Here is a 26,764-nt window from a genome sequence, read left to right on the forward strand (position 1 = left end):
CCTGAGGTAAAACTGAAACAAAACTGAAACGAGATTGTGGCAGATGGAAAACTTTTTCTACAGGCATGGTCCATCAATATAATGGCCACGATTACAGTAAACCTGGTGTGAAATGCTTGTGTGGCATAAAACTTTTCAACCTGACTTTGTTAACCCGGTTGTTGAATTGTGAACGACTCGTCACAATATAGCGACATTGATATCTGTTGTCATTAAGCCCGTTTCAGTATTGGCCATCTAGCGCAAACTCCGCTCTAACCTTCTATTTCTGGAAATAACACATCTACGCCGCGACTAGATCTTTGCAACGAGCACAACAGTTCTTACTGTCAATCCCATAATGTTTGTACTTCGGCTTCTCGGATCCATTGTCTAAGATATTGGCATTTATATTATACACGTTTTCGTGTTCGCAGAAACACCAACATTGGTAAACAACGATTGGAGCGCGGAAGGGAACCTCAGTGTTTATTCGATTACCTCTTATCATTCCTTAAGGATTGTACTTCTAATTTGTTTTTACACCGGTGTAAATCGTTAAGGTCAGTAGAGTGGACTTCATTTGAATTTTGTAGAAGGATTACGATCGCCATGTGTGTGCGACATGAAGTACAGTTGTTCGTCATTTTATCTGTTTTTGTACATCTAAGTGTTTGTGTATGGCCTTGGCCAAATTGGGGGGATAAACCAAAACCTATTGACGGAAACTGGAGCGCTTGGTCAGCTTGGAGTTCTTGCAAAATCCCATCGGATAGCAATTTGCTGCCATTTCGACACAAAGAAAGAGATTGCACTAACCCAAAACCGAAAAATGGCGGAGCCGATTGCGTAGGAGAAACGAGACGTACCTCGGGTTGCGACGATTGTAATATTCCCCTTGGCATGGAGAGTGGTCGAATACAAGATTCGTTCGTGACGGCTCTGGACTCGCACAAAGATTTCCCTGCCTCGTCGGCCAGATTGAACGGGAAATCTGCTTGGTGTTCTGATTATCCCGATAGCCTATTGGAACCTTTGTACCTTCAAATCGACATGAAGAGAATAACGACGATATCTGCAATCGCAACACAAGGTTTCTACCCTCCAGTGGAATTAATGTCTCTTCGAATGGGAAGAGTTAGCAAATATCAACTGAAGTACAGTATGGACGGTGTTTCATGGCAGCTTTATAAAAACAGCGACAATGCTACAATTTTATTTGGGAATAAAAAACGAAACGGTACTGTGCTTAATGTGCTTACACCGGAAATCACCGCACGTTTTCTACGCGTGTACCCATCCAGTTACTTTTCCTTCGTTTGCATGAGGCTAGAAGTGTATGGTTGTTCGTTCGGTTGTGGCGGCGCTTTGGCCCAAGAACCTGGAAACATCGTGACAGAGGGTACGCCGACGGAAGATCAAGATTGTCTGTGGTCGGTGATCTTACCAAACACTTCACAAATGCATTTTGATTTTATTAATTTCAACATTCCTTGTAGTAATGGATTAGTGGAGTTCAGAGATGGTGGAATGCCTTATGCAACTGCACCCTTATTGGTCGAGTATTGTGGTTACGAAAGCAGCCTTCCTCCCCCAGTCAGTTCTAACAGTAGTAGGTTATGGGTACGATACAAGTCTAATTCCTCAGATCCTCAGGTTGGCTTTTATGCAGTGTATTTCCCAGGTTGCGAGGAACAATTACAAGGAAGTAATGGTGATGTCAAGTCACCTAATTTTCCTAAAGAATATTTTCACAATTCTAAATGTACATGGACCATCTCTGTGCCGGAAGGAAAATCTGTGAAATTACTTTTTTTGGATTTTAAAGTCGAGGGAGACCTAAATAGGCAGAGGTGCCCCCATGATCATCTGACAATATGGAATGGCACTGATTCGAATGCAACAATCATTGGAAAGTTCTGCAATAGCAATCCACCCCCTTCAGTTATCTGTAGCTCAGGGAATACCCTTCGCCTGAAATTCCACAGTGATGATGCAATAGCTTGGACAGGATTTCATATCAGGTATCAAGCTGCTGAGCCGTCAGCATATTGTTCTGAAATTTCTTCATCTGTTGTCATGCCAACATCATCGCGGTCATCTATGTCCCATATGGCCCTCACTCGCACGCCATATTTAACCACACAGCATGCATTGTTTCCTGCAAGTGGTTATCTTGCAGAGTTAACACCAACATTTGTAAGCTTATCAACCTCAATGGCTTTAAATGGAACATTTGCCTTTTCTGGAACTACCATAATTGGAGAAATGCATGCTGCAGCAAGAGGCAAACAAGATGATGAAGATGAGGATGACAGCCTGTTGACTGTGGTTGTTCTTTCAGTGTTAGCTTTTCTTGTCATTTGCATGATTTTGGCAAGTATGGTGCCCTGTGCAAAACGTCACATTGAAAAGCGAAAGCAGGAGAAAGAAATGAACTTGGTGTTTGCTGCTAGTTCAAGTATTCCTGAAACAAACAGCAAAGAGACATTTGAAGTTGTAGACAACAATACATTACCAGTCCCAGAGATTGTAATGTGTGAAGGATCCTCCTGTGAGGAAATCCTTCCCCTGGCTGGAGTAGCAGAGAGTGTTTCTCTCTGTGAAACTTCTACAGGGGAAGAAACTAATGCTAAAATTGATACAGGGAGAAGTAAGTTGACCTCTAAAGCAGGAGGTGGTATAGAGCAGATGGAAGATGGACTGAATGACTTAGGGAATGAGTTTGATGAGAACTCCTCCATTAATCTTGATGGTGCTGAAACAGAGATGGATTGCTTAAAGATGTCCTACGAGGATCTAGGCAGTAGTTTTGCCTCTGAAATGCAAGCAATGTTGAGTCATTTTGTAGAAAGTGATGATCAACCAGCTCAGAATGAAAGACATTCATCAAATCCAAAAACTTCCTCCCAGGACTGTGATCATGAAACAGGAAAGACAAACATGAATGGCATGGAAGCTAAGGATATTGGTAACATTCCTCACAGCACAATTCAAGATGATAACAGGTCAAACCTATCAACTGAGAAGGCACCTTCATCCTCCATCTCCAGTCAGGAGGAGAAAAGACAAAGCTTACTTAATGGGGATGAGGCAGCTGATGAAAATGAAACATGGGAAATGCAGCCTATTCATACTGATGGTCACAGTTGGAGGAAAGCAGCCAAAGATGGAGTTTCAGTATCCTGCAAAGACAAGAAAGACTCTGGCTGTGCTTCAAGCAGTGAGAACTTACATTCTGTTGAAAGATGTCTCCTTGATGCTGGTGATACAGAGACTATTGTTTAGAGTAAGTGCAGGTATCATAAATTGAAAGCTATCAAAATGTGTCAAGTTATCTCTATAATACTAAAGATGGTAAACATTTAGAACTGTGGGTTCTAATATGTTTTCCTAGTTACCAACTAGAGCATACCAGGTGAAGATACATTTTTTTAGTTAATAATGGGATGTTGGCAATATGCTGTTCAGGATTATATGCTATTTAAATCTAGTGATTAACCTTTTCACTCCTTTTTATGAGAGAAAATTTAACTCACATGTGTTAAGAGAATTAACAAAATCATCAACTGGGGAACATAACATTGAAAAGTCAAAGCAGAGATGCTGTGTTAATTACCCAGCAATTTTAAAGGTGGTCTGTAATATCAAAGTTGTACAATTCATCCAAAGACTAGAGTTAGTCACCTACGAAGTGCTCTGTTATTAATGGAGTTTTGTCCATGTTACAGCATATTCTCAGCACTAAAAATGAACTGTAAGGATTTACAGTCAAGTGAGTTAGTTTTTAGACCTTTGGAATGAAAGGGTCAAGATTTAATGTAGAGGCTGAAGAGACAAATGGGGACAGATTTGAACACTGATCTTTTAACTGGTGGGATATAGTTATGTTTAAAAATTTACTCCAGTTTTATTATAGGCATTAACAAAAATATTTATTAGTTAAAAATTTAGTTTTTGGTAATTTGTTTTGGCATATTGTTAAGTTTGGGAGAGTTCTAAAAGATTTTGTTTAAATTTAAATGTAAAAAGAAATTAAGGAGATGTGAGCTTGCCAGGAATGTTATTTATATCATGAAAGGGCTTAAGTTATCAATATTTCATAAACAGACACATTTAAGGAGTGAGTGTTAGATTTAAGGGGGCAAATATGCTGCAGACATTTCACATATACTCTACCAAAAATGCTGTTATGGAAAACAAGTAGAATTTCTCATATTCTCATATCATTTACTCTTTAACTCTCATGATTGACCAAAACAGAATTTCTCCTTGCAATATCAATACAATATCAAGTAGATAAGTGATGAGAATAAAGAAAAATATCAATTTGGGAATAATTAGTTGACCTAATGCTAAAATTCTCTGAACTAACATAAAAATTGTATGGTTGGCAGTAAGGAGGATGACAAATTTGATCTGGGAGTTAAAGGGTCAATACCACTGATTGACGAGAATACTTGTGAATATTTTTTTTTTGTATTTACGCATGTTTGTTCAGTTAAACTAGAGGGCTATCATTCTTCATTCCATGTTAAAATTCAGAAGTGGGGCATAAGAGATGCATTGTTTTAAGGAAAACACAAACTGGTGCAGAGATTCTGATGAGTAAAAGTACAAACAGATATTGCCTATAGATAATGAAATATTCAGGATCACTAAAGATCTCATTTTAGAATTTTCTTAGTGCTCTTTTAAAAATTACTTGTTAGCTTTGAAAAGATATCTTGTAAAAAAATTTATATCAATGTGATATAACTTTAAATTGGCAGACATGTGCATGATAGTGGTCTGCTTGAGCCTTATGCTCTAACCTTTTGTTACCCATCAGTACTCATACCACTACTCAACCATTGCAATGAGAGACCAAAAGTAACAATTATGTTCGTTACTTGTAATAATGATGTTTGTGTTGAATAATTTAAATATGGTACAGTTTGAAGGGTTAATTACTTTGGTAACATTCTGCCCAAAATACATGTAGCTCCAATATATTGTTAGTTTGTTCTGTAGACTTAATTTACAAGAACTGTGTGAATTGTCAGCTTCAAGAACAAGTACATAATCTTTATTGCAGCCCCCTCTTTTCCTTGATCTTTTTCTATTTTTTATTTATTTTTTTTTTCAAATACAGTTTTCCCTCTTTTTTTGTAATTGATTTATGGTCTTTAAAGGTAATATCTTTGTATTTGCTTACACAACTAACTCTGCCAAGGGTGTCTACTGTCACTCTTGCTGGTCTCAAGCCTGAATGAAAGAGGAGGGGTTGTTATCAAGCAGTAAATTTATTTGGTTGTCCCATTTTTTAAATTTTTATGAGAAATTGATGAATGATTATTATTTTCTGCCAATATTTTCCTTGCCACCTTTCCCATAATGTAATGTTTAATTTCTAATGTGAGGGTTCACCTCCAACAACCCATATGTACTTTGAATGCTACACGTACATGAATGCTACATAGATCTTAATTCCTGTTCTGTTTTTATCTTTGATACTTCTGCTTTAAATGACATCTCAAGAAAAGGTAGAAAGGAAGTTGAAGATTAAGAGTTAAATTTTTTCTGTTGTAGGAGCAGTGTAATCAGTTTCAAGCTGGTTCCAATCTCCGTTCCAAAAACAAATCCACAAAGCTCGATGAGACAGCCCTCTTTGGTGGAGGCTGCAAGCACGAAGTGCCACTGAAGTTTTTCAGCTTAAATAGAGGAGAAGAGTATTTACATGCAACAGGAAATCTGTACATTATTGGTCAGTTATTGTTAAGAAATATGTAACCAGAGTGCCTTGTAGGATGCATAAATTAAGAGACATGTCACTTTTAGGTTCCTAAGGAAAGAATTTGTGTATGATAGTCGTACTGCTGTATAGCATAACTCTGTTTTATATACCATTTCTATTAGGGTACTCAATGAAACTAGGGAACAAATAAATTACTGCATGGACATTGTGGCTAATAATGATTATATTTTTATTAAACAGGATTGGAAATGCTGTGTATTTGCTAAAATGGATTAAAAATCACGTGCAAGATAAAGCTATCGACAGTCGCTTCTTCTATGATATTGCATGTGTGCTGGATACACATTTGAGAGTAAGATTTTTTAGCGGTTTTATTTGAATTAAGTTGTGGTCATGGTACTCTGGCATTTTTGCTTGTTAAATGATGCCCTGTTGTTTTTAATTTATCTTCTCTGTAGAATACGCACCAGGAAACATTGTTTGAAAATGCTACTCTTGCGATACCTGCATTTCACTGCTATGGACACAAAGTTTCTTGTCAGGTATTTTGAAATATTTTCCTTTTGAACACTTTTGAGGAGTTGAAAGGTATTGAAAAAACACATGCATGCTTACTCTAAAACAGTTATTGTTTTCGTGAAGCTTTGTTTGGTCTTTTGTAACGCCAGGTCAACTACAGTGGAAGACGGCTGGAAGGGTTCGGGATGAGTGATGGCGAGGTGATGGAGAGACTGTGGTCTTACTTGAGGCCAACAGCAAAAATAACGAAGGAAATGACTCCAGCCCACCGAGTTGATACATTAACTGACTTCTTGATGCATTACGCTAAAAAGTCAATTTCGAACCTTGGTAATTTAGCTGTTAATCTTCACGTTTTACAAATACAGTTATCACCACAGTATATCATATTATAAACGATTTGTGATATGTTTTCGTAAACTCAAACTTTATCTTGCTGTTTTTCACCATGTTTCGTTATTCCCAAAAATTTAGGAAAACGACTTCGTGACCATTTAAAGAAAGCAGTGGAAACGGAGAAAGAAACTGAAGAGCAACTCAATTTGCATCTTGAGAAGTTGAATGAGACACGTAGGGATTTGATTTCGTTACTTTCTTTATTTTTCCCTTCAACTAATTACATTGTTCCTTTACGTGTTAAAAAGAATTAGACTTCATTGCATGCGCGTCCTGTCGTGAGCTTTATGTCGTAAATAAATGTACGGTTAACGTTCCTTAAGAACTTTTGTAAAGAAACCACATGGTATGTTTTCATACTCCATGGACCAACTTCATTCAAATAACTTCAGCTTAAGTGGTGCACTATTTTGATACAATCAATTGTGTATTCTTTTCCTTTCATTAGCGAATTGGCATTTGGGTATTGCGGAATACTAGAAAATGAAACTTCGATAAATGTAACTTTGTTAGATACATAGGTATGTCTAGATGATGATACAGCCCCATTTTACTATTACCAAGGTATTAAGGTGGACGTATCCAGCGTCTCAGAGTGGAGCATTATGGAGAAATCTACGGCTAACAAAGCGGCCAGTACAGGAAGACCCAGTACGTACAAACTTCGCCTATTCATTGAGGGGAACTTATTTGGAATGGTTCACCTTTAACGACCTATAATAATCATGACAAATGAATGATTTCCATTGTACTTTGCTCCCCTTTTGATTACAGAGGGATAAATGTTTTGAAGTGCTTAAGAGGAAATTAGAGTACTACAACTGAAGTTCAGATAGGTACACGCAAGTTACTTAAACAGTTACAAGTTCGTTTATGATTTTACGTTTCCTACTTGAAGGTTCATCACCAGATGATTACCCGGACAAGTTGAGGCAGTTTTTCTGTGTAAGGTATGAAGAAGCATGGGGATCTGGTTTTCATACAATGTTTACCCCAAATTTTACAGGAAATGTGTCACTTTTGGTCCATCACTTTCTGTCATTTCTCCTGACTTTCTCTGATGCTTGTCTTCTGAATTTTCAAACTGTTCATTACCAGAACAAACCTGCAAAAATGTTCCCCGGCATCTGAAACTTGGAAAGTACTAACCGATCAGCTTGACAGGTATGAAACCATATTTTGGATCCTGCAATTTATTCCCCTAATCTGGGAACTAAATGATCTTTACCTAAGGATATTAAAACGATTTTCAAATGAGGTCCGCCAAAACAAAGCAAAGAACTCATTACCAGCCACAAAATCTAGAAATAGCTTATCATAGAAGTAAACAGACAATCAGGCAGTCGGGCAATCAGAATTATGGACAATTCTATGTCATTAAACGTGGAAGTCGTTATTGGTATTTCACTGGGTTCTCAGGGCAAGTTTTGATTGCCAATCGCACTTCAAAGCAATGCAAATCCAAACCAATAATTTCAACCAAATTTTGGGTTTCTCCACTGTTTTCCTTTACGCTGGTAATAGGTTGGATCAACAGCTAAAGAACCTTGAGGGCGGCCAACCCCGATGGTCTCCTGACAGTATATTGCATACCTCCGCGATTTGCAAGACAAGCGTCGAGAAGACTTGCTATTATCCATGCATTTCACGTGCTCAGAAAGGTGGTTTCTCTTACAACTGATGAAGAAATATGCAGGTATTGCATTGATATGTTCCAGTGCTAACATTCGTCGATAAAAGCCCGATTACAGCTAACCAACACATCGTATTGAAATGATTATAACCTAGGCTTTCTAGGGTATCATTTTGACTCATGTCGTGTTAATTCTTAAGATGGACAAGCCATTGCAAAACGGCTTTGTACGCAAATTACAAAGGCAACGGGAGCCATTAAACAGCTGGTCAAGGAGTACACAAGACAAAACGTTGACACGGTGGGTTGTAAATACCCCTCCACAATTGCAGTTGAAGACGCGCTAAGCATCGACAGTCCACTGTGGCGTGTACTAAACGATGACATCCAACCGCAGTCTGCTGATCCCTATTGTTTAAAGAGGCAACTCATTGATTTGTTTCACACACGCAAAAGATGCTTAGAGGAAATAGCCAACACCAGAAGAAGAAATGGCTCGGATGTTCAGTCATTTCGAGGGAAAGTTGAAGGTATTGGACACTTGGTCAAAGGAACTGATGGCACAGAAAGATACGGAGCGAGCTCGCGCATTACTCTCCATTGCCCGCACTAAAATGGATGAGCTTTCCGTATTCACAGGTCATCTCCACGGTCTCTTTTCTAATGATGATGGTAGCCATGAGGAATGGGAAGCTCAGTTTGACCTTAGAATTTTCCCCGAAGTGGATTGTGATGATGCCGATGAGGAGGTTCAGATGAAAGACGATTACAACACTGATGAAGCTGACGTGGTTCAACAGCTTGGCCAAAGTGAAGTCTTTGAGGACCTGCGTTCCGTTCTCAATGCTGAATACGGAAGTGACAGTGAATCTGATTCAGATAGTTCAGATTTAAACACAGAAATATCTTGATTGTAAGTTGAGTCCTTTCAACTGCCTGTTCCTTTTCCTCTCTCAATCAAGAATGTAAATCTACGAACAAGTCACTGGGTAAAATGCCAAATTTTAGTGTCATTTAAGTAAAATTAAACAACTATTAAACCCAAAGACAAATTTAAGCCATGTTTACTAAACTTAAACATGACTTTAAAATGTACCTTTGTTTAGGCGAGGTTTAAGCATTCTTAAATGCAAATTAAATCGACATTGAGATTTAAGCTATGTTTAAGTCATTTTAACCGTACTTAAATCCTTTGAAGGATTTAGGGTTACTTTAAACCACCTTAAATCTAACGTTAAACCTATTGGGAAGATTTAAGGTCTAGTTAAAGGAGCCTTAAATACAACATTAAATTTATCATAATATTTATGCCGTGTTTAAGGACCTTAAAAACACATCAAATCTTTTGGTGTACACCAAGTCTACTTTATTGACATAATCTCTCACCAGAACCAGAAACCATACGAGAGCAGCCTCCAGCAACCTTCAATGAATTAATCATAGATTAATATTAATATTATGTATTTAGTAAAGCCACAATATTTCACGCTACTGATTTTATTGCTTTTTCAATTCTTTGGGTAATGAAACTGTGTTTGTTGATTGTGAACAAGAGACTTGATTTCTTGTGTTGGAAACTGTTTCACTAAAGGAAGGTGGTTGCACAGGGAATTTGACTAACCTGAGCAAATAAGGTACATTTCTTCAAAACCATATAGTTTTAGTATATACCAAACCAGTGGACAGTGTTTTTTGCATGCTCTGATTGGCTACTCAAACTCAGGATAGTACATGCATGTGCTATCCACTTCCCAGCTTAAGCTGAAGTGTGAAAAACTTTTTTTTGCAGTGTTCTGAGATATAAATTTATAATTCTTTTATCTCACTGGTTTGGTATATACTTCACAGCTCATTAAATATCCACCACCACTAAGGGGAATAATATTTATTGTTAAATATATTAAAAACAACAACGACATGTGAATGTAGATTGATGTTAATAACTGGCTGGTAAAATAATGGCACGGCGTGGAATAGGGCAAACTGCCATGAGTTTTACATTGTCAAGAGTTAAATAAGCTCCAGCAAAAAGACTGTGTATCCTATAAACAGGCAAAAAGTAGCTTGATGCTCTAGGTTCAAAGTTATTTGCGTCCCACACACAAAGGGTATTAAAACTTCCCAAGCATTGGTTTTGCTGAACAAGGAAACCGGGGTTTCTGAGCATGAAGTAAACAGCTCTGAACTGCAAACGTCACCAGACATCTCTAACTGAACGTTGAAAAGCGCGCGTTTGTATCGAGGACGCGGTATGTCTCGTCCCCAGAGTGAGGCCGAGATCCTTATGCGCATGACAAATACCGTATGAACGCCAATCAAATGTCCAAAACTATAATCGCGGGATATTTGATCTTTCACTGTCGTTCGTTCACTCGGTCGAGTTTCGTTTCGTTGCGGGCACGTGTTTAGATTCTTCCTCGATAGGATGATGGCTGCAAACGATCCAGTTCAAGAGAGACAGCTTGTTCTTATGGAAAGAATGAGTAGAAGGATTGATTCGATTCTCGAAGGGCAAAAGAAACTAGAAGATACGAATGCAGTCCTTCGGCAAGAAAATGCAAAGCTGAAGAACCAACTTGCGAGTCTGGAAGGGCAGGCAAAGAAGAAAGGCAACAAACGTTCTAAAAGCTCTCGCAGAGAATCAAATGTTGTGATTCCAAATGACTTAAGGGTAAATATTCTTTAATTACTTTAAGGATATAAATTTTTTCAACTTTAGTACCGTTAAGTTGTGTTTGAGAGTTTCAGTTGCGGTGTATCAGAAGCATAAAACGTGTCTTCAAAGACACCGCCATTCCGCCATCACGCGTGTTCTGTGTTAACTTAAAGCACAATATGTGTAGATGTTGGTTCTAGTGCTTATCACAAAGTTGGAACATCCTTGTGCTGAATTCTTGTGCCTATTTTGCAAGCATTTAGCAAAAATACTGTTTACCCAGTTTAAAATTCCACTGTGTACTGTTTACCCAAAAACCCTGCTGACCCTGATTAAAGAAATAAACAAGTTTGTGGTTTGAATTGACTTTTGACATATGATGTTCTTCCATATTATCTTCCAGAAACGGTTTCGGTTCATCTACAAAAAGATGGTAGAAAAAAAAGTGACACAAGGTTTCATCATTGATGAGGAGTATGTTATTTTTTTACCATACATAAGATGATGTATTTAAATAGCAAGGCACTAAGAGAGATGGCATGCAAGATATTAGAATTAAAACTTTACCACCAAGAACTAAATATCTCTCTGACCAGCTTCTTCTAAGGGACTGTTAGTTATCTGTTTTGAGGCTAGTGTTTAGAGTCTGGGGCCAGTGTAAAATATTCAAATTGGGAGTAGGAGGTGGTAAACTTTTAGAATCTGTTATTTCAACTATTATGTTGCTGATAGATTAATACATGCAAATTTTTGTTTTGAGAAATCTTTTCCCTCCAGGAACCAGAAATCCTAATGTCAGTTTGAAGGTGTAAAAAGCATGTAGCTTCTGCACTGTACCAGCAGTGATTAGAAAATTGTCCCTCTTGTATAACTGCTTTACTTGAATTATTATTTCCTTTTTCGGCTGAATAATAATATTATAACTGCCTCTGGCTATTGTTTAAAACAAAAATAACATTCTCATTTTTATTACAGTCCACAGTCAGAGAGAAACTAGAGTATTTTTACAAAAGTGAAAGAAGTACTGAAAAAAAGAGCATGGAGGAGAAAGCTGCCTATGGACTGACTTACAAATGGAAGGTATTACATTACAGGAATCAAGTTTTAATGTTGTGTGCAAGTTAGAACAAGAAACATTTACCTTGTGCAAAATCAAACAAATTTTCTGAAATATGTTGGACAGAAAACTTAAAAACTAAGAGGGAAAACACAATATTACCATCATTAATTCTTTTAATTAATATATATCCATAAGCTGATGTTACATATACACATAGACTTGTCATTGTATTGTAATTTTAGGATATCATGCAGCAATAATAATTATTGTTTTTAACTCAACAGCTCAGTTTTATCGGTACTTCAAAACAACTAAAGAAAGAGAGCAGAGGATAAGAAAAGGGAAAAATGAAGAGCATAAAGAAAAGTGCAAAAGGAGCAGGCGTTTGCTAAATGTAAGGACTAGCTAAGTTGTCTTTCTTTTGCCATGCTAAACCTATATTCAAGAATAAATTTTCAAGATAGTGTGGCTGAAGCATGGCTTCTGAATCAAACGTTTCAATTCAGTTTGACAACAAGTGTTGTTTAATACTGTGGCAAATTTGTGCATGGCATTGTACCACAATACAATGTGGGATAATATACAGCAACAAAAAATGAAACAATGCCATGCACAAATTTGTCATACACTGTAAGTAGGACTGGTATGTTTACAACTGGTGTACAAATACACATTAATTAGGAAAGTCAACCTTGCTGGTAGTTAACCAAATAACATGGGTTTGCTTTAATTTAGTACTGTTTTGTAGCATGAATTATTTTCTGGGAGTTCTATTTATTGCTGATTGTTATTTTCATATTTTATATCTTTTGTGGGATATCATTTTGAGTTAGAAAAGTATTTCTATTTGACAATAACTTATATGTTTCATAGATATAATTTGGTCTGGTTATTAACTAAATAATGACTAAGTTGTTGCTTTTTGTTCCATTAGAAACTGGAAAGGCGTCAGTCATCCTATGAGATGCTACAAGCTTCTATGACACCAAAAGAAAAACAGTATTATAGTGAAATCCTTTACATTGATTATATGAGTAGCAAAGAATCAGATTATGAGGAGCAAGAAGATTTCATTACTGGTGAAAAAGAAAAGAAACTGGCAAGATATGTAACCAAGAAGCTATCATGGGAAAGAACAAGCTTGACAAATGCAAAAGCCAGGCTAGACAGAACCTACAAAAATAATTTGACCCCCCATGCCAGGGCAATGGCTAAGCCAAGGAGTGTTGGTGGCATGTCGGAGAGGCCTGCACCTGCTGGCCCACTTTGGGCTGTCAGGCAGATAAACAAAGAGTCGTGATTGAAAAAATACTTAACACTTTTTTTACTTTTTATTCATTTATTTATCATGTATTTAATGGCAAACTGAAGTAATTGTTTTGTTAGAACAAATTATTGTCATCTAGATCACAGGGATAGTTTCTTCCAAGTATTGTTAAATTTATTGACTTATGATGGGGAAAATTTGTTCCTGTCAAGCATAAATAAGCTAGGTATGTGTGACATTTTAACCCTTTAACTCCCAAGATCTGATTGGTAACTATCCTCTCTAGCTGCTACATATTTCCCTGTAACTTAGTTATGAGAATCTGGTGTGATATCAAGACAAAGACCTATACCTGATAAGTTTGAGAATTGTCATTATCTCTTTGCTGGATAAGTTCAAGATATTTTAGGGAGAAGTTACTTGTTAATCACTCCTGGGAGTTAAAGGGTTAATTACAAATAGGCAGTAGCTTTAAGAATGTGTACCAGTGAATTTAAAATAAAAGAAACTTCAAACATATATTGTTTAGTGTGATATGTGACCTGGTGGGTGGCAGTTTAGTAAAGAAACAACAAAACAATAATATTTCACTGATTTCACAAATTTGATTCAAAACTAAAATAAGCAACAAATTTTGAGCAGATTAATTTGCATTAAATGGTACTTTGACAACATTAAATGTTTGAGCTCTGTTTACTTCAATTAAACAGTACTTAAACATACAGGAATGTTTTGGACACATTTAATGTGCACTTAAACCTGCATTAAGTTTTAGCCTTAAGATAGTATAAGCCAGGTTTAAGTCCAACTTAAATCTAGGTATAAGTGACTTAAACATCAACTTAAACTTATTAAACCTGAGTTTAAGACAGGATTAATCCATGTTTAAGGACACCTAAATATATCTTTTCTCCATGTGAGTGTTACCAATCAGCTAAAAAAATTAAGCTCAGTGTCAACTAGTGTCAACAAAACATGATTCAAGTTAGGAATTGTGATTTATTTTCTTTTACATCAGAAAATTTAATGAACATATAACTGTAATATAAAAAAGAAATAGAAAGATTAACAACAGGAGAGTATGAAGGAATGCGAACAGCTCTACTACTTGATAATTACTGAAGGTTTCAACTGAGACGGTTTACTTTTGTAATTGAAAATTATAAGTGGCAACATCAGCAATCTGCATTAAAAGCCTTGAGTTACTGTTGAAACTTTCTCTTCTCAATGTATAAGCATTAAAAATACTGTTCATAAATGTACTTCAGTTGCAGTTTTCAATTGAATGTACAAACTCAATAAAATATATAATATCTAAATACTTTTAAATACAAAAAGTCACTGGGGAGAAGGGGAATGCTATAACAGAACATTGTCCCAGTGATAATAACATGAACATTTTTGTCTTTAGTGAAAGATACATGCTTTGGTATCCTGTTAAATGGTAATATAGAGTTGATGCATTCTGATCTTTACCATTATTTTGGTTCTTGCTGCAGTTTAGTTCTCTGCAACACTGACTGCAGCCACAGCTTTAGTTTTCTCATCAAAGGTAACAAAGAGCATTGGTGTATTTAGGAATGCTTCAACAACAATATCTTCAGTTAATGACTGCTTAGCGTCAACTTTAAACAACTGTAAGGCACTGAGCAAAGTATCATTAAAAATGTTACAGTGGTGTTAATGTCATCATGTCTCAGCAATGCCTGCAAGTGATACTGACTGCTGCAAGCAGACACTTTCTGCCTGAGGCCACATGTTTCACACTTTACTACATTCCCTGGTGTTGCTGGAAGCTTTTTGTTACATTTGCAACATTGGCGATAGCACATGAAATTTTGAACACCAAGGACTTCAGCATTTGTTGATGTTTGGGTGAAGTAGTCTGGCAAATCACCTGGTGAAGCTACTTCCTCTGGGAAAGGATCAGCTGGTGGAATGGAACAGTCGTGCTTTGGTGTAGTAAGGTAAATTGAGTAGTTGTCATTATCCTTCGTCACTTTAAGGTTACAGAAGTTATTTGTGTTGTCGTCTGCAACTTCTGTAATCAGGTCCTCCCACAGGGTTAGTTTGATTGATCCAGATGGATCTAGGAGGCAACAATCAGCTTTCGACTTCATGCCATCTCTTGTGATTATTTTCTTCACTCCAGATAAGTGGACTACTTTGGCTTTGAGATTAATAAGCTGGTTATTGGTGACATTCGAGAGCATCGAGATGTTTAGAGTCGAGGGAATCTCTTCTTGAAGAAAAGTGACCTCCTTCAGTTCCTCTATTTGGACTCTTACATTCATGAGAACACTGTCATTTTTAATAGTGAAGTTGCTAATCTTTACTGAGGACTTTTGTTTGCTGCATCTTTCAAAGTCAAGATGCTTGCTTGAAGAGAAACAGTACTTTGGTCGCTTCTCTTTGAATAAGCATATCAAAATAGCGAGTCTTGTTGGAGTGCTTAACAGGGGATACGTTATGAATGTATCCTGTTAGGTTGTTCATTGTTGTTGTCTATTACAACCGAGGTGTGTCTACCTGGAGAGCGAAGAGAAATAAATGGTATCAGTAACTGTGGGTTGTATAACAGGTATCAAAGAAAACTGCAATCTGTATGTACTACAGGGCACAAAAGCAATAATCATAAAATAAACATACCTGGATATGTGTTGCATATCACATATCTGCAGATTACCCCCTAAATGTCAATCACAGTGCATGATTGGTATCTAAGGTGTACATTTGAGTTAATTTCATTTTTTTGTACTCATTAACTATGAATATTCTCTTTAAGACAAAAAGAAAAACACATGGAAGTTACAGTGAAGGTGACAAGAAAACCATAAAGGTCTATTTTTGAATCAATGTACAGATTGCTTTGTGATCAGAAAAATAAGTTTCTAAAATGTGTACATGGATTTGTGATTCAGGTAAATTAGTGTAGACATGGTCTATAGTGGTTCTGTTATTAGTAGTAGAACATGATACCAGTTGTCTGTAACTGTGATCTCTTATAAATAGATTATAAAGAGGAATCTCGTCTTTTTCACTTAACCAATTGATATTGAAATCGCCAATGAAAACTTTGAAACCTGAAATATCAAGGGTAAGAAGTCCGATCAATGCTACACACATTTGTCTAATTGGCACTCTTGGTGACCGATATATGCCTATTATGGTAATATGTGGAACTGTTGTAACCTTAATGATAGTTATTTCAACACCACCAGTGTTGTTGCAAACTGGATATCCAGGTAGAAAAGGAATTTTACTGTACACTGCAGTTCCACCATAAGGTCTTGTACTGAAAACGTCAAGTTGACTGTCATTTCTAAATAGGGTATACCCAGTGATGCTGTAGTCAGTATCACTGTCTAAGTAACATAACCGTGTTTCTGAGAATACATTTACATCCATGTTTGAGTAGTTTAAGTCTTTTTGTATGTCCTGAATATGTCTATGCAATGACCTTGAATTAAGGAAACATATCTTAAAGGCTGTTGGATCTGTTTTATAAATTGGAACTATGGAAAGCTTGAGGTGCTGGTCTTTTCTTAAATGTTGCATTTCTGCTTTTACTTCAGGATTAACAACTATTTTGCTTTGACAAAGGTCAGTAATATACAATCCCTCAATGGTTGTTACTCTGCTCAGTCCTAGATAATGTACATGAGGTATTGCTCTCCTGGTGTTAAAGTTAACAACTATTCTAGTTTCAGTGTCACCCTGTGATCTATGTATTGTTTTTGCTGCTGCAGGTCTAAGTGGAAACTGCTTTCTTACAACTTGAGCTGTTCTATTTCTTCCAACTGCAAATTGTGCAGTAACAGGTTTGATGGGGGTCCACGTGCATTCAATGCCATTGACATACACATGTCTGTTGTCATGTCTGGTTTTCTCACCAACATCCACATAGTCAAATTGAACCCAAATTATACCAGATGGTATATTTGTGTCATACAATTTTATCATCTTGATGATGCCGCCAGCACCATTTGTGATACCATCATCAGTTCTTACATTTATGGCTATTTCTATTCTTTCCCCTTCAGCAAGATGAAGATTTGAAGCTAATTGCTTTGTTTTCCTGGGATCCAGTGGTATTTGCTTGAAGATTTTATCTCTGAGTTCTGGAGAATTTGCACCTATAACACTATCCAATGCTTTGATGGTATATTTGTCACCAGTAGCTGCCCTGTGAACTCTAATATTAAACTCGTCAACTTTTGAGTTTTGAATGAACAAATGAGGAACATCAATTGGGTAATTCATACAGTGTTCTGAAATGCATCTTTCTTTCAGTTTTGCAATATCATCTTGGGTGTGATTACCTTCTCTCAATCTATTTAGAATTTGAGCAAATTCTCTACTTTCCCTTTGTCTCATAATTTCGTCCAGTTCAAACATTGTAAAATGTTCTTGCCATAAATTGGGGGCAAGAGATCCATAATCTGAGTTCTTCATATCTTTGAACACATAACTTTCCATAACAGGTTCTAGTTGAAACAAATCACCCAATGCAATTATGCTAATACCTTCAAATACCTCTTTACTACCCTTGATATCCTTAAGTCTATTATTTATTTGGACATTTAACATAGTATTGCCTATCATTGATACTTCATCAAGAAATATTAGCTGAACAGCACGAAGTTTAAATCTGAGGGTATTTAGTCTGCTTGAGTCAGGAGGTTTATATGTCTTTAGAGACTGGCATGCTGGTATTGTTAAGGCACTATGTACTGTGTTCCCTTTGATACCATAAGCAGCTTTTCCAGTAGGGGCAAGCAATAATATTTTAACTTCATTAAACTTTTCCCCTGCTCTGGAATTATAATGTTTTACTGCTGCAAGTGATGGCATGGATCACCATACAACTGATGAGAAACAGCTCTAAAACAACAGTCACCAGCACCCCCAACATCTAGGGGTCTCAATCCCAGGTGACGTAACCGAAAGTTTAACAATATGGTGGAACCAACTGATACTGTAGTTTCAGTGTTGAAATTTACATGTAGTTGAGAGCCTGGATTTAATTCAATATCACCTGAAGTCATAAGGTTTGTTCTTGATACAGAAAATCTTCAAGAATGGCTGCTTGATTTCTTTAAAAGCTTACTTACGATTGCTTTGCTTAGATTAACAAAGCTGGTGAAAAAACTGTCACATCTCTTAAGATATCTTATGTAACACAACTTATAGTCAGTAGCAAAGCTGTATAACCTTGAAGACTTAGGAATATATTTCCTAATGATGACCTTAAGTTTATATCTTGTTTTTCTTTTTTTCATAAACTGCACAATCCGTTTCATCGAGACTCTCGACGGCTCTCGGTTTCCACGTCGTTTCATTTGTTTTTGGTCAGCTATTTTGAATTGTGTAACAATTTCAGCTGTTCCACGTGAACACAACATATCCACATCAGTTGTTTTCGAGAAATCGCTTAAATTACGTTTAATCGCATTTATACTGCTACTAACAAAACTTTTTCTGTTCATATATACCACAGCTTTCGCAGATGTTTCGTCAGTCAAAGGAGTCTTTCCGTTAACATCAGTCAGGTTTCTCGCTCTTCTATATACATTTTGTGTAATCTCCAAACGGGCAGGCTCAATAATCCCCTCAAGGGGCTCAATTTTCCCCAAAAGGGGCTCAATTTTCCCCAAAAGGGGCTCAATGTTCCCCAAAAGGGGCTCAATGTTTGCCTTGAAGGCCTTTTCTTTTCCCCAAATGTAGCTCACGAAGCTGAAGTTCTTTCCTTTACGCATCGTAAACAACATCGCAGCATGACTATTCTGTTGGCGTGGAGAGCATCGATCGAACACTTGAAAACATCCTTTAAAGTCTTTTACTCGACCACATTGACTCAAACTTCGAAAGCTGTGCCATACTGAGAAACCAACGTTATAGAAGTTCATCATAAAGTTTACAAGAGCAAAAGGACACCCACCAAATTTCCGAAGTGTGATCCACAAGTGTGAAATTCCTCCTTTCCTCAAGGCACGGGTAAAAGCACATGGTGGTCAAAGATCAGAGTCATCGTCATATTTTCGTCCCCGAATTCAATTGCTCCCGACTCTACCTTGCGGTTTTCTACTTGAATCCAATTGGTCAACCGACAGTTTCCGAAATTATAACGATAAAATATCGACATGGTTACACATTCCACTGGTTGAAAATCAGTGTACACGTCATGTTATCCGTCACGTAAGGTAAACTATGAGTAAAACATCATATTTCGTGCTCAAATGTGGCGTATATAAATTGCTTTTCGAATTCCGTACGCTCTTCCATCGTTTCTGCGTGCTAACGCACTAGACACAAAGACTTGCTCACCTTTGGAAACGATAAAACCAGCAACAGAGGAAGTGCTGCGTTGAGATTAGGAAGGAGTGCCAAGAACAATGGATGCGCGGGAAGTACAGTGGTCAACACTCACTGTGGCTTTGGATGCAGATGACTGATAAACACTTAAAGAACTTGTGTGTGATGAGGTTGTGTCAAAGTGAAGGAAGAATGTATATTGTGTAAATTTCATCTTTTCGACTGAGGTGTTTGTAAGTTCTATTAGTAGTTAGTTTGTTGTGAGTTGGTATTGTTACGGTTGTGAATGGTAGTGGTTTTTAACTTAAACCGGGAGTACTAATTGACAGGAGGTCGACGAATTAACAAGGGAAGGAGTGGGCGTAGGAGAAGTTGATGTGTGAGTGGTGGCTGAAGGGGTCGCTTCCGTAAAGAGACGGTTTACGCGGAATAACACCAATCTCTTTCTTTAAATCCAAGGGAAGGTTATTAAATGAAATTCCCAATTGCTGTATGTTAGCGTCAGGCATTTTACTTCCTCTGTTTCCGACAAGTTCACCTACAAAAGACAAAGACAGAAATTGACTGGAAAAAAAAAACCAAGCTAAAAGTCACTCCTTGGTGCGTTGAATATGACACTTATACAGAAATCATAGCCATAGATAAAGGGAATTACCACATCAATACATTAAAAGCAGAAATAAAATTTATATTGGGAAAGAAGACTGACTCTTTTTCGTATTGCAACAAATCCCAGAAAAGGCAGAAGCTGAGTGTAAAACAGCTATTGACCCCTTAAATGCTTCAAATAGTAGTTTATGGATATGTAGTTTTCAATCATGGGTCAACTGAAACTGAATGCGGCCATTTCAGTGGAAAGAGAAAACAAAGATATTTTCAATGATTTGGAGGAACATCAGCTAGATCTTCGAAGACCTTAATCCGCACGTGCATGGATAAAGGCAAAGATATGCTATAAAAACGCATACTGTATTTGAAGTTGAACACTTTTTGTAGATGTTTTACTGACACGTCTTGCTTTTCTACCAGGGAATTACCTATAAATTAAGGACCTATTTTCACTGGAAATATAATGCTTTCTTTTCTAAGTTCTTAAGAAACGAGATGCTTGGTGTAATAAGTTGTTGATCTAAGCATCAATGTAATGAATTTCATTGAGATTCATTTATTGTTTTAATATATTGAGATTATATTGATATTTAAGAACATAGATGTACACTTAGAGTAACAGAAATTGAGTACCGGGACTACTGCTCTCGATAACTTTTTTTTGAGGTTCTGTTTATGTTTTGAGTGCAGGAATGAAATGCAAATTGGAATTAACAGGTAATTGGTTTTACTAATTGTTTTTCTTTTTTTCATCAACTCATGTATGGAAAAATCCAATTCACAAATTCTCAAGCGCAAAAAATTTGCAGAAAGATTTCAACATTACAAGTAAATTAGAATGAGCTTCTGAAAGCATGTATCAAGAGTAAAGTGCTAATTAATGCATATCTACAGTCAGTACTCACAGTGTAATCTACTTGCAAATGTTTCCATGATGTTTGTTTTTAAAAGGCTGTCACCAATCTCAGCTGAACTTTGGTAACAAACACCATCATAAGCACATAACATCAGTGCATGACCACCAAGTGTTTCCAGTTCTGCAACCTGTGTAAAACATTGATAAGGATTGGTAACAATTAGAAGAACCAAATAAGTGTGATAACATATATACTCATTACTTAAGCAATGTCAGTTTGTTTAGTGCTGGATTAAAGTTGTATTCCATGATGGGAGTGTATGGTGACAAACATTTAATTACATGAAAATTACTGAGCTTGCATACTTAGAAAGTTGTGTAAATCAAGGAAAAGAAAAAACCCAAAAAGTAAGATATTTAAAACAGGTAATTATGAGTAAGTTTAAGAATAACTTTCATTGTTTATTAAGAGCTTGCTGAGACACCTGGTGACCAACTGTAAAATTATAAGAAAGGGGAAAATTTTTGGCATATCTTAAATTACAATCCACACAGATAAATATCATAATTTTATTTGACAACAGTCAATCCACCAGTAATATAAATGTAACAATAAGAAAACTGATAAATTAATGCTGATCAATTAAAATCAATGTTGAACAGAAAAATTCAATACGAAATGCTTGTTTGCTATTATAGCACAATTTAAGACCAGTTTACAAATTAAACAAAATCATAAGGTCAGTAGATGTATTGGGTATATCATTTCAAGAACTTGTCAATCCAGTCTTTATACAGCTTGGTGAGTTGAACTTGGTCATTTATAAACACAAAGTCCACATCACAAAATGTGATAAATATCATTGTAAGTTTGTAATAATGATGATGATAATGACTATGATTATTACTAGCTGACCTGTTTCATGATGTTGCCAATTATCTTCTTGGCTTGTTTATCAGCTGAGGGTAGTGAAATCATTTGACCCATGTAAAAAAAATTGGCAACCATCTTGAATCTACTAAAACCATTCAGAACCATCTTAAACTATCTGGAACCATTTATAACCTTCTTAAAACATCTAGAATGATCTGTAACCATTTGAAACCATCTGGAAGCATCTGTATCCATCTACAACCAACTCAAGCCATCTACAACCAACTCAAGCCATCTACAACCAACTCAAACCATCTACAACCACCTCAAACCATCTGCAACTCAAACCATCCACAACCAACTAAAACCTGATCTACAACTGATTCAGACCATCTACAACCAACTAAAACCATCTAAAGCCATGTACAAGCAACTGAAACCATCTTAAAACCATCCTAGGGGCCTGTTTACATGAAGGTTGGGGAACTCCACCTAGGTGAGGTAACCTGCCTATCCAAATAATCTCTTACTTTATCTTGATCGTGTTTACATGATAGGCAGGGTGACCTGCTTAGGAGAATGTCTCCCAACAGGGATGGCAATTTGCCATGTAAAAGTCCCAAGGTGGGTCAATGTATCTTGCTGGGGTTGCTAGAGTTCCTGAGGTTGTAAGATTATACATTAACACAGGCTATTTCTCAACCACAGGTAGGCAGGTTACCTCAACTACCAAGGGTCCCCCACCTTTATGTAACCAGGCCCTAAACCATCTTAAACGATCTTAAACCATCTTAAACCATCTTAAACAATCTACAAGCAAACCATCTTAAACCACCTAAAACTACCTCAGTGCAACCATCTAAAACCACCTCTGCACAACCAACTAAAACTACCTAATTGCAACCATCTAAAAACCACCTCAGTACAACCACCTAGAACTACCTTAGTACAACCATCTAGAAACCACCTCAGTACAACCACCTAAAACTACCTCAGTACAACCATCTAAAACCACCTCAGTACAACCACCTAAAACTACCTCAGTGCAACCATCTAAAACCACCAAAAATCAAAGAAATATTATCTTAGCTCGAGATGGAGATGGCTGGTTTAAGAGGCCAGCTGTAGATGAATGATTCAGACTATCATTGTGCTCGACAAATAGGAGTTACAAAGGCCATCATTGTTCCTATAATTTCCTTATGGAAAACTAAATTACAGTCGATCTCATTTTTCAATTGACAACTTGAGTCAAAGAGGACAAAATTGCACAAATGTATCAACAAATGTCTAACAATGGCACCCAGTTAATTACATTTTCATGCAAAGTAAGAGAACTTTCATTCAGTACAAGAAAGCGGTACGAAACATGTGAAGCGGTCCCAAAAATTGAAATTGATTACAGAGGTCTCCAGAGGAGCAAACTATCAATGCGGTACTCAAAGAACTCTCTTAGTCGATTGTAGGTAGTTTTAGATGGTTTTCACAGGAAAAAATGGCAGATTCCCATATTGGTAATTAAATGGGATATTAATGGGTTTCTAAAATAATCCCAAGAAAAACCCAAACATTGCCTAAATTGGGAATGTGAGACTGTTCCCAATGTCCATCTTGTTGGGTATTGTAGATTCCCATTTTTGGGTATTCTACAATATCCCAGAATTGGGAATCGCCTTCAAAAATGGGATTTTCATGGGAAACAAAAAGGGAATTTATAGCAATTTCCAATCTCCAAATTGGGAATTCAAATTGTTTTATGTTGGGTTATTTGAAAATTACCAATTAAAACCCAAACATAACTTGAAATGGGAATTCAAGAATATATTAGTCCCAATTTCTACAATTGTTTGGGATTATTGAATTCCCAATTTTTTAATATTTTCAGCCCTTCCACCATTGGGAGCTCTGATTTTCATCAAATAGGCCTTCCTTGGAACTGAAGTTATACCAACAGTAGTAATTTATAATTGTAAGATAAACCTTCCTTAAACAAAAGATTTCGCATCAAACTTCTCACATATTACATCGCTAATAATAGCTGAGACAAGCTAATCTAATATATATAAGAATTCCAGTATGTTTGAGGAAGGTTTTTAATACACATTGATTTGTCTACAAGATAAGGATGAAACCCTCTCTGTGTAAGCCAAGAAGTAATGTAACTCCAACTTTCCATTTTATTAGAACAATGCAGTACAGATATGTTGCCATTAAAAGTATTACAATAAAACAATATATTTTATAACAATGCAATAATAAGTAGCTTATATATATATAATTGGCTTTCTGTATCAACTAGTGTTGAAAAAGCATCATGAGGGCTGTCAAATGCTAAGTATAACTGGGCCAGTGATGTGAAGTCAGTTGAAAATAAAACAATACAAATTTTACAACTATAGTCTTGAAGTTTATTATAAATCTGAATACATGATCAATACTGGTCCTAAATTTGCTATCAGAAACATATGAGAAATCTGCCATGCTTAAGGATCAATGACCTGCCAACTGACTCCATACCACACAAAGCAGTTATCCAAAGATAGCTGTTGAAAGATCTGGAGCTGGCTGAACATGGTGTGTATTACTAAAGCCAGCTATAATTCAACTTTGTCAAGATGTAGAAATCAACTCAATGCATTCCTTACATATCACTATACTTTGGTACAAGTACATGCACAAAAATGAATGATATATAAGGTTAATTAATATGTGCAATATTATTGCAATATGTTTTAACACAACAAATACTCAAACGTACCTGCCAGTTAAGATTTCTGGTCTGCAATGCAGCTTACTCTTAAAAATGAATCAACTTCAAGTTTATGTCAATGTTAATTTGAAAGTGTACTTTTCCTGGACCACCATCGATCAGTGGTACATTAATGTACGTAGGGTTAATATTCAACTTAAACAACAAACAGCTGGGCTCAAAATAGTAGGCTGCCAATGACTAAGCCAAAATGCAGAAAAAATTTCAGAGCTATGACAAGTAAAGTAACCCTGAAGCATCAAATTAAACTGATCTTTGATTTTTTTTCTTTTCTCCTTGCCATAAATATGGATTCATTCTTCGGCAGTGTTTCAAAATATAACTGGTGGGTGACTTTTTTTTATTTTTTTCACCATAAACAAAAAGACAAGGGAAAATGCCAGACAGCTGTTTTTCTATTTTAAGCCCAATAACCTGTGAAAACTATATCAATGGTGCATGCACAAGTAATTTCAGTCTACAAGAACTACAAATGAAACTTCTGTTAGAGTACCAACTGTTTTCCCTGGGTAATTTTTGGTGAAATACAATGCAACCTCATCTGCTTTCTCATAAATAAAATATGTTCCACTGTTTGTATCAGCATGGAAATGGGTATCTATAACCAAGACTTTACCAGTGCCATCACTTATAATTAAGACTGACTTTTTATGGCAAATAAAAACAGCAAAATGTTGCCCTCTTTGCAGGGAAAACTGAGTAAGATTAAAACCGAAAGTGCATGAAAAAGGATCAGTTGAAGGCGATAACCAAACAGGTTTCGTTTCTGAAATGTGCATATGTTTCTCTAGGCTTGTTTCATATATTTCCCCCACATCATGAACATCAAGAAGTATGCCCGGTTTATCAACATATCTATCATATATACTATTCCCTTCAGAAATCGCTTCTGCTACAGCAGAATGCCACTTATTACAAAGCCTTCCATGATGTGGCAGTAACAGCTTACAAGATTTTGATGCCAATTCAGCAAGAAATATAGAGATAATTGTACATGCGCTACTTCCTCTTCTTCCTCCTAGTTTTCCTTGGCTTAACTGTTCCTTGGTAGTCCAAATAAGAACTAAAAGGAAAAGTCCTATTTCAGCCACTCTTTTATATCTGATACAATGTCCTTATCAAAAGACACGGTTACATCGCTGAATGTCAAATTGGCCAAGTTGCAATTTTCTAACTCATTAACAACTACATATTCCTTGTCAATAAATGCTTGAGCAAGAAGCTTTGTTACTGATGGCTTAGATTTCCCTTTGACCCCAGCAACTTTAAGATATCTGCAAGCTGGTAGGATCTGCGTGTGTAGTTTTACATCTTTCATTTTTGTTTCTTTAAATACTGCCATTGTGATGACTTCAGCACTTTTAACTGAGAGTTTATTGCACGAACTCTGATCCACTGAAAACAACAATGCAAGAAACGACTGGAACTTAATCTCTCGCTATAGAAAAATTAAACTTATCAAAAGAAATAAAACAAAAATTATGTCATTGTGTAGTTCCAGAAAATCTTCATACTCCCTCTACAGAAAAGGTATTGGAAATTCCTGGGAGGGGTGGGGTGGGGTTCTCAAAGTCCAAAAAATTTAAAGAAATGTATCAAGTTTAATTGGACTTTCCAGAGGGGTGGGGGTTCTTGTAAAAGAATCCCTTTTGTGAGGGAGGTAAGAATATTTTATGGAACTACACATTACCCTTTAAATGTATAATTGACGATTACCATTTGTGCGTGATCCTTCTTCAGTTATCGTCAGCATTGCTTGACCTGGAATCTTCAGTGTCACTCTGATTATCTGACTTGTGATCACTTTTGTGCCTTTTCATCTGTGAGCACGGTGGGCTTCCTTCACCTTCACTTGTACTGTCGCTTGACTTCCTTTTATCCTAAATAGATGTGTTCAATATAGTACATGTGAGAGAACAACTCTGAACATAAACACGCAAAAAAATGTATGCTGTTAAGGGTAGCTTACTCTTTTCTACAAAAGTTAATATGGAGAGGGGTCCTTTGTTTAAACATACTTCCTCATAATTGTATCCGAGGGTGACCATCCGCCTTCCTTCATTGAGCACTGACATATGTGACCGGATACCCTC

At 36.6% G+C, this 26,764-nt stretch overlaps 4 protein-coding genes and 2 pseudogenes across 6 annotated transcripts in view; 3 read left to right on the forward strand and 3 right to left on the reverse strand.

The window, feature by feature from the left end:
* LOC149052402 (uncharacterized) overlaps nt 1–26,764 on the reverse strand; it is a 320,642-nt gene that overhangs the window by 74,143 nt on the left and 219,735 nt on the right. The gene's annotated exons all lie outside the window — the stretch shown is intronic.
* On the forward strand, nt 337–5,905 carry LOC113683151 (uncharacterized). Its single transcript, XM_089193578.1, has 2 exons — nt 337–3,268; nt 5,551–5,905. Exon 1 carries the CDS (start codon nt 592–594, stop codon nt 3,265–3,267), a length of 2,676 nt encoding a protein of 891 aa, XP_089049704.1. The 5' UTR covers nt 337–591; the 3' UTR covers nt 3,268; nt 5,551–5,905.
* Nucleotides 7,156–9,241, forward strand: LOC149052406 (uncharacterized; annotated as a pseudogene). The gene is made up of 5 exons (XR_016183274.1): nt 7,156–7,282; nt 7,530–7,581; nt 7,730–7,795; nt 8,156–8,327; nt 8,465–9,241. The product of XR_016183274.1 is annotated as an uncharacterized LOC149052406 (transcript).
* Nucleotides 9,498–13,375, forward strand: LOC149052407 (uncharacterized). Of its 2 annotated transcripts, XM_089195086.1 has the most exons (6): nt 9,498–9,898; nt 10,689–10,935; nt 11,324–11,394; nt 11,896–12,000; nt 12,265–12,374; nt 12,915–13,375. In XM_089195086.1, exons 4-6 carry the CDS (start codon nt 11,994–11,996, stop codon nt 13,278–13,280), a joined length of 483 nt encoding a protein of 160 aa, XP_089051212.1. In that variant the 5' UTR covers nt 9,498–9,898; nt 10,689–10,935; nt 11,324–11,394; nt 11,896–11,993; the 3' UTR covers nt 13,281–13,375. The 2 variants fall into 2 exon arrangements, with proteins under 2 accessions (XP_089051212.1, XP_089051205.1); XM_089195079.1 differs by having other exon boundaries at nt 10,689–11,394.
* On the reverse strand, nt 14,748–15,743 carry LOC149052408 (uncharacterized; annotated as a pseudogene).
* Nucleotides 25,400–26,764, reverse strand: part of LOC149052409 (uncharacterized) — a 2,386-nt gene continuing 1,021 nt past the window's right edge. Inside the window, exons 4-5 of the mRNA XM_089200941.1 lie at nt 26,690–26,763; nt 25,400–26,109 (exon numbers count right to left, since the gene is read on the reverse strand). Of these exons, the coding sequence (XP_089057067.1) occupies nt 25,750–26,109; nt 26,690–26,763 (434 nt within the window). The 3' untranslated portion in view covers nt 25,400–25,749. The remainder of the gene's footprint in view (nt 26,110–26,689; nt 26,764) is intronic.

Source organism: Pocillopora damicornis, chromosome 1 (assembly GCF_964200805.1).
Source record: "Pocillopora damicornis chromosome 1, jaPocDami1.2, whole genome shotgun sequence".
NCBI classification, from domain to species: Eukaryota; Metazoa; Cnidaria; class Anthozoa; order Scleractinia; family Pocilloporidae; genus Pocillopora; species Pocillopora damicornis.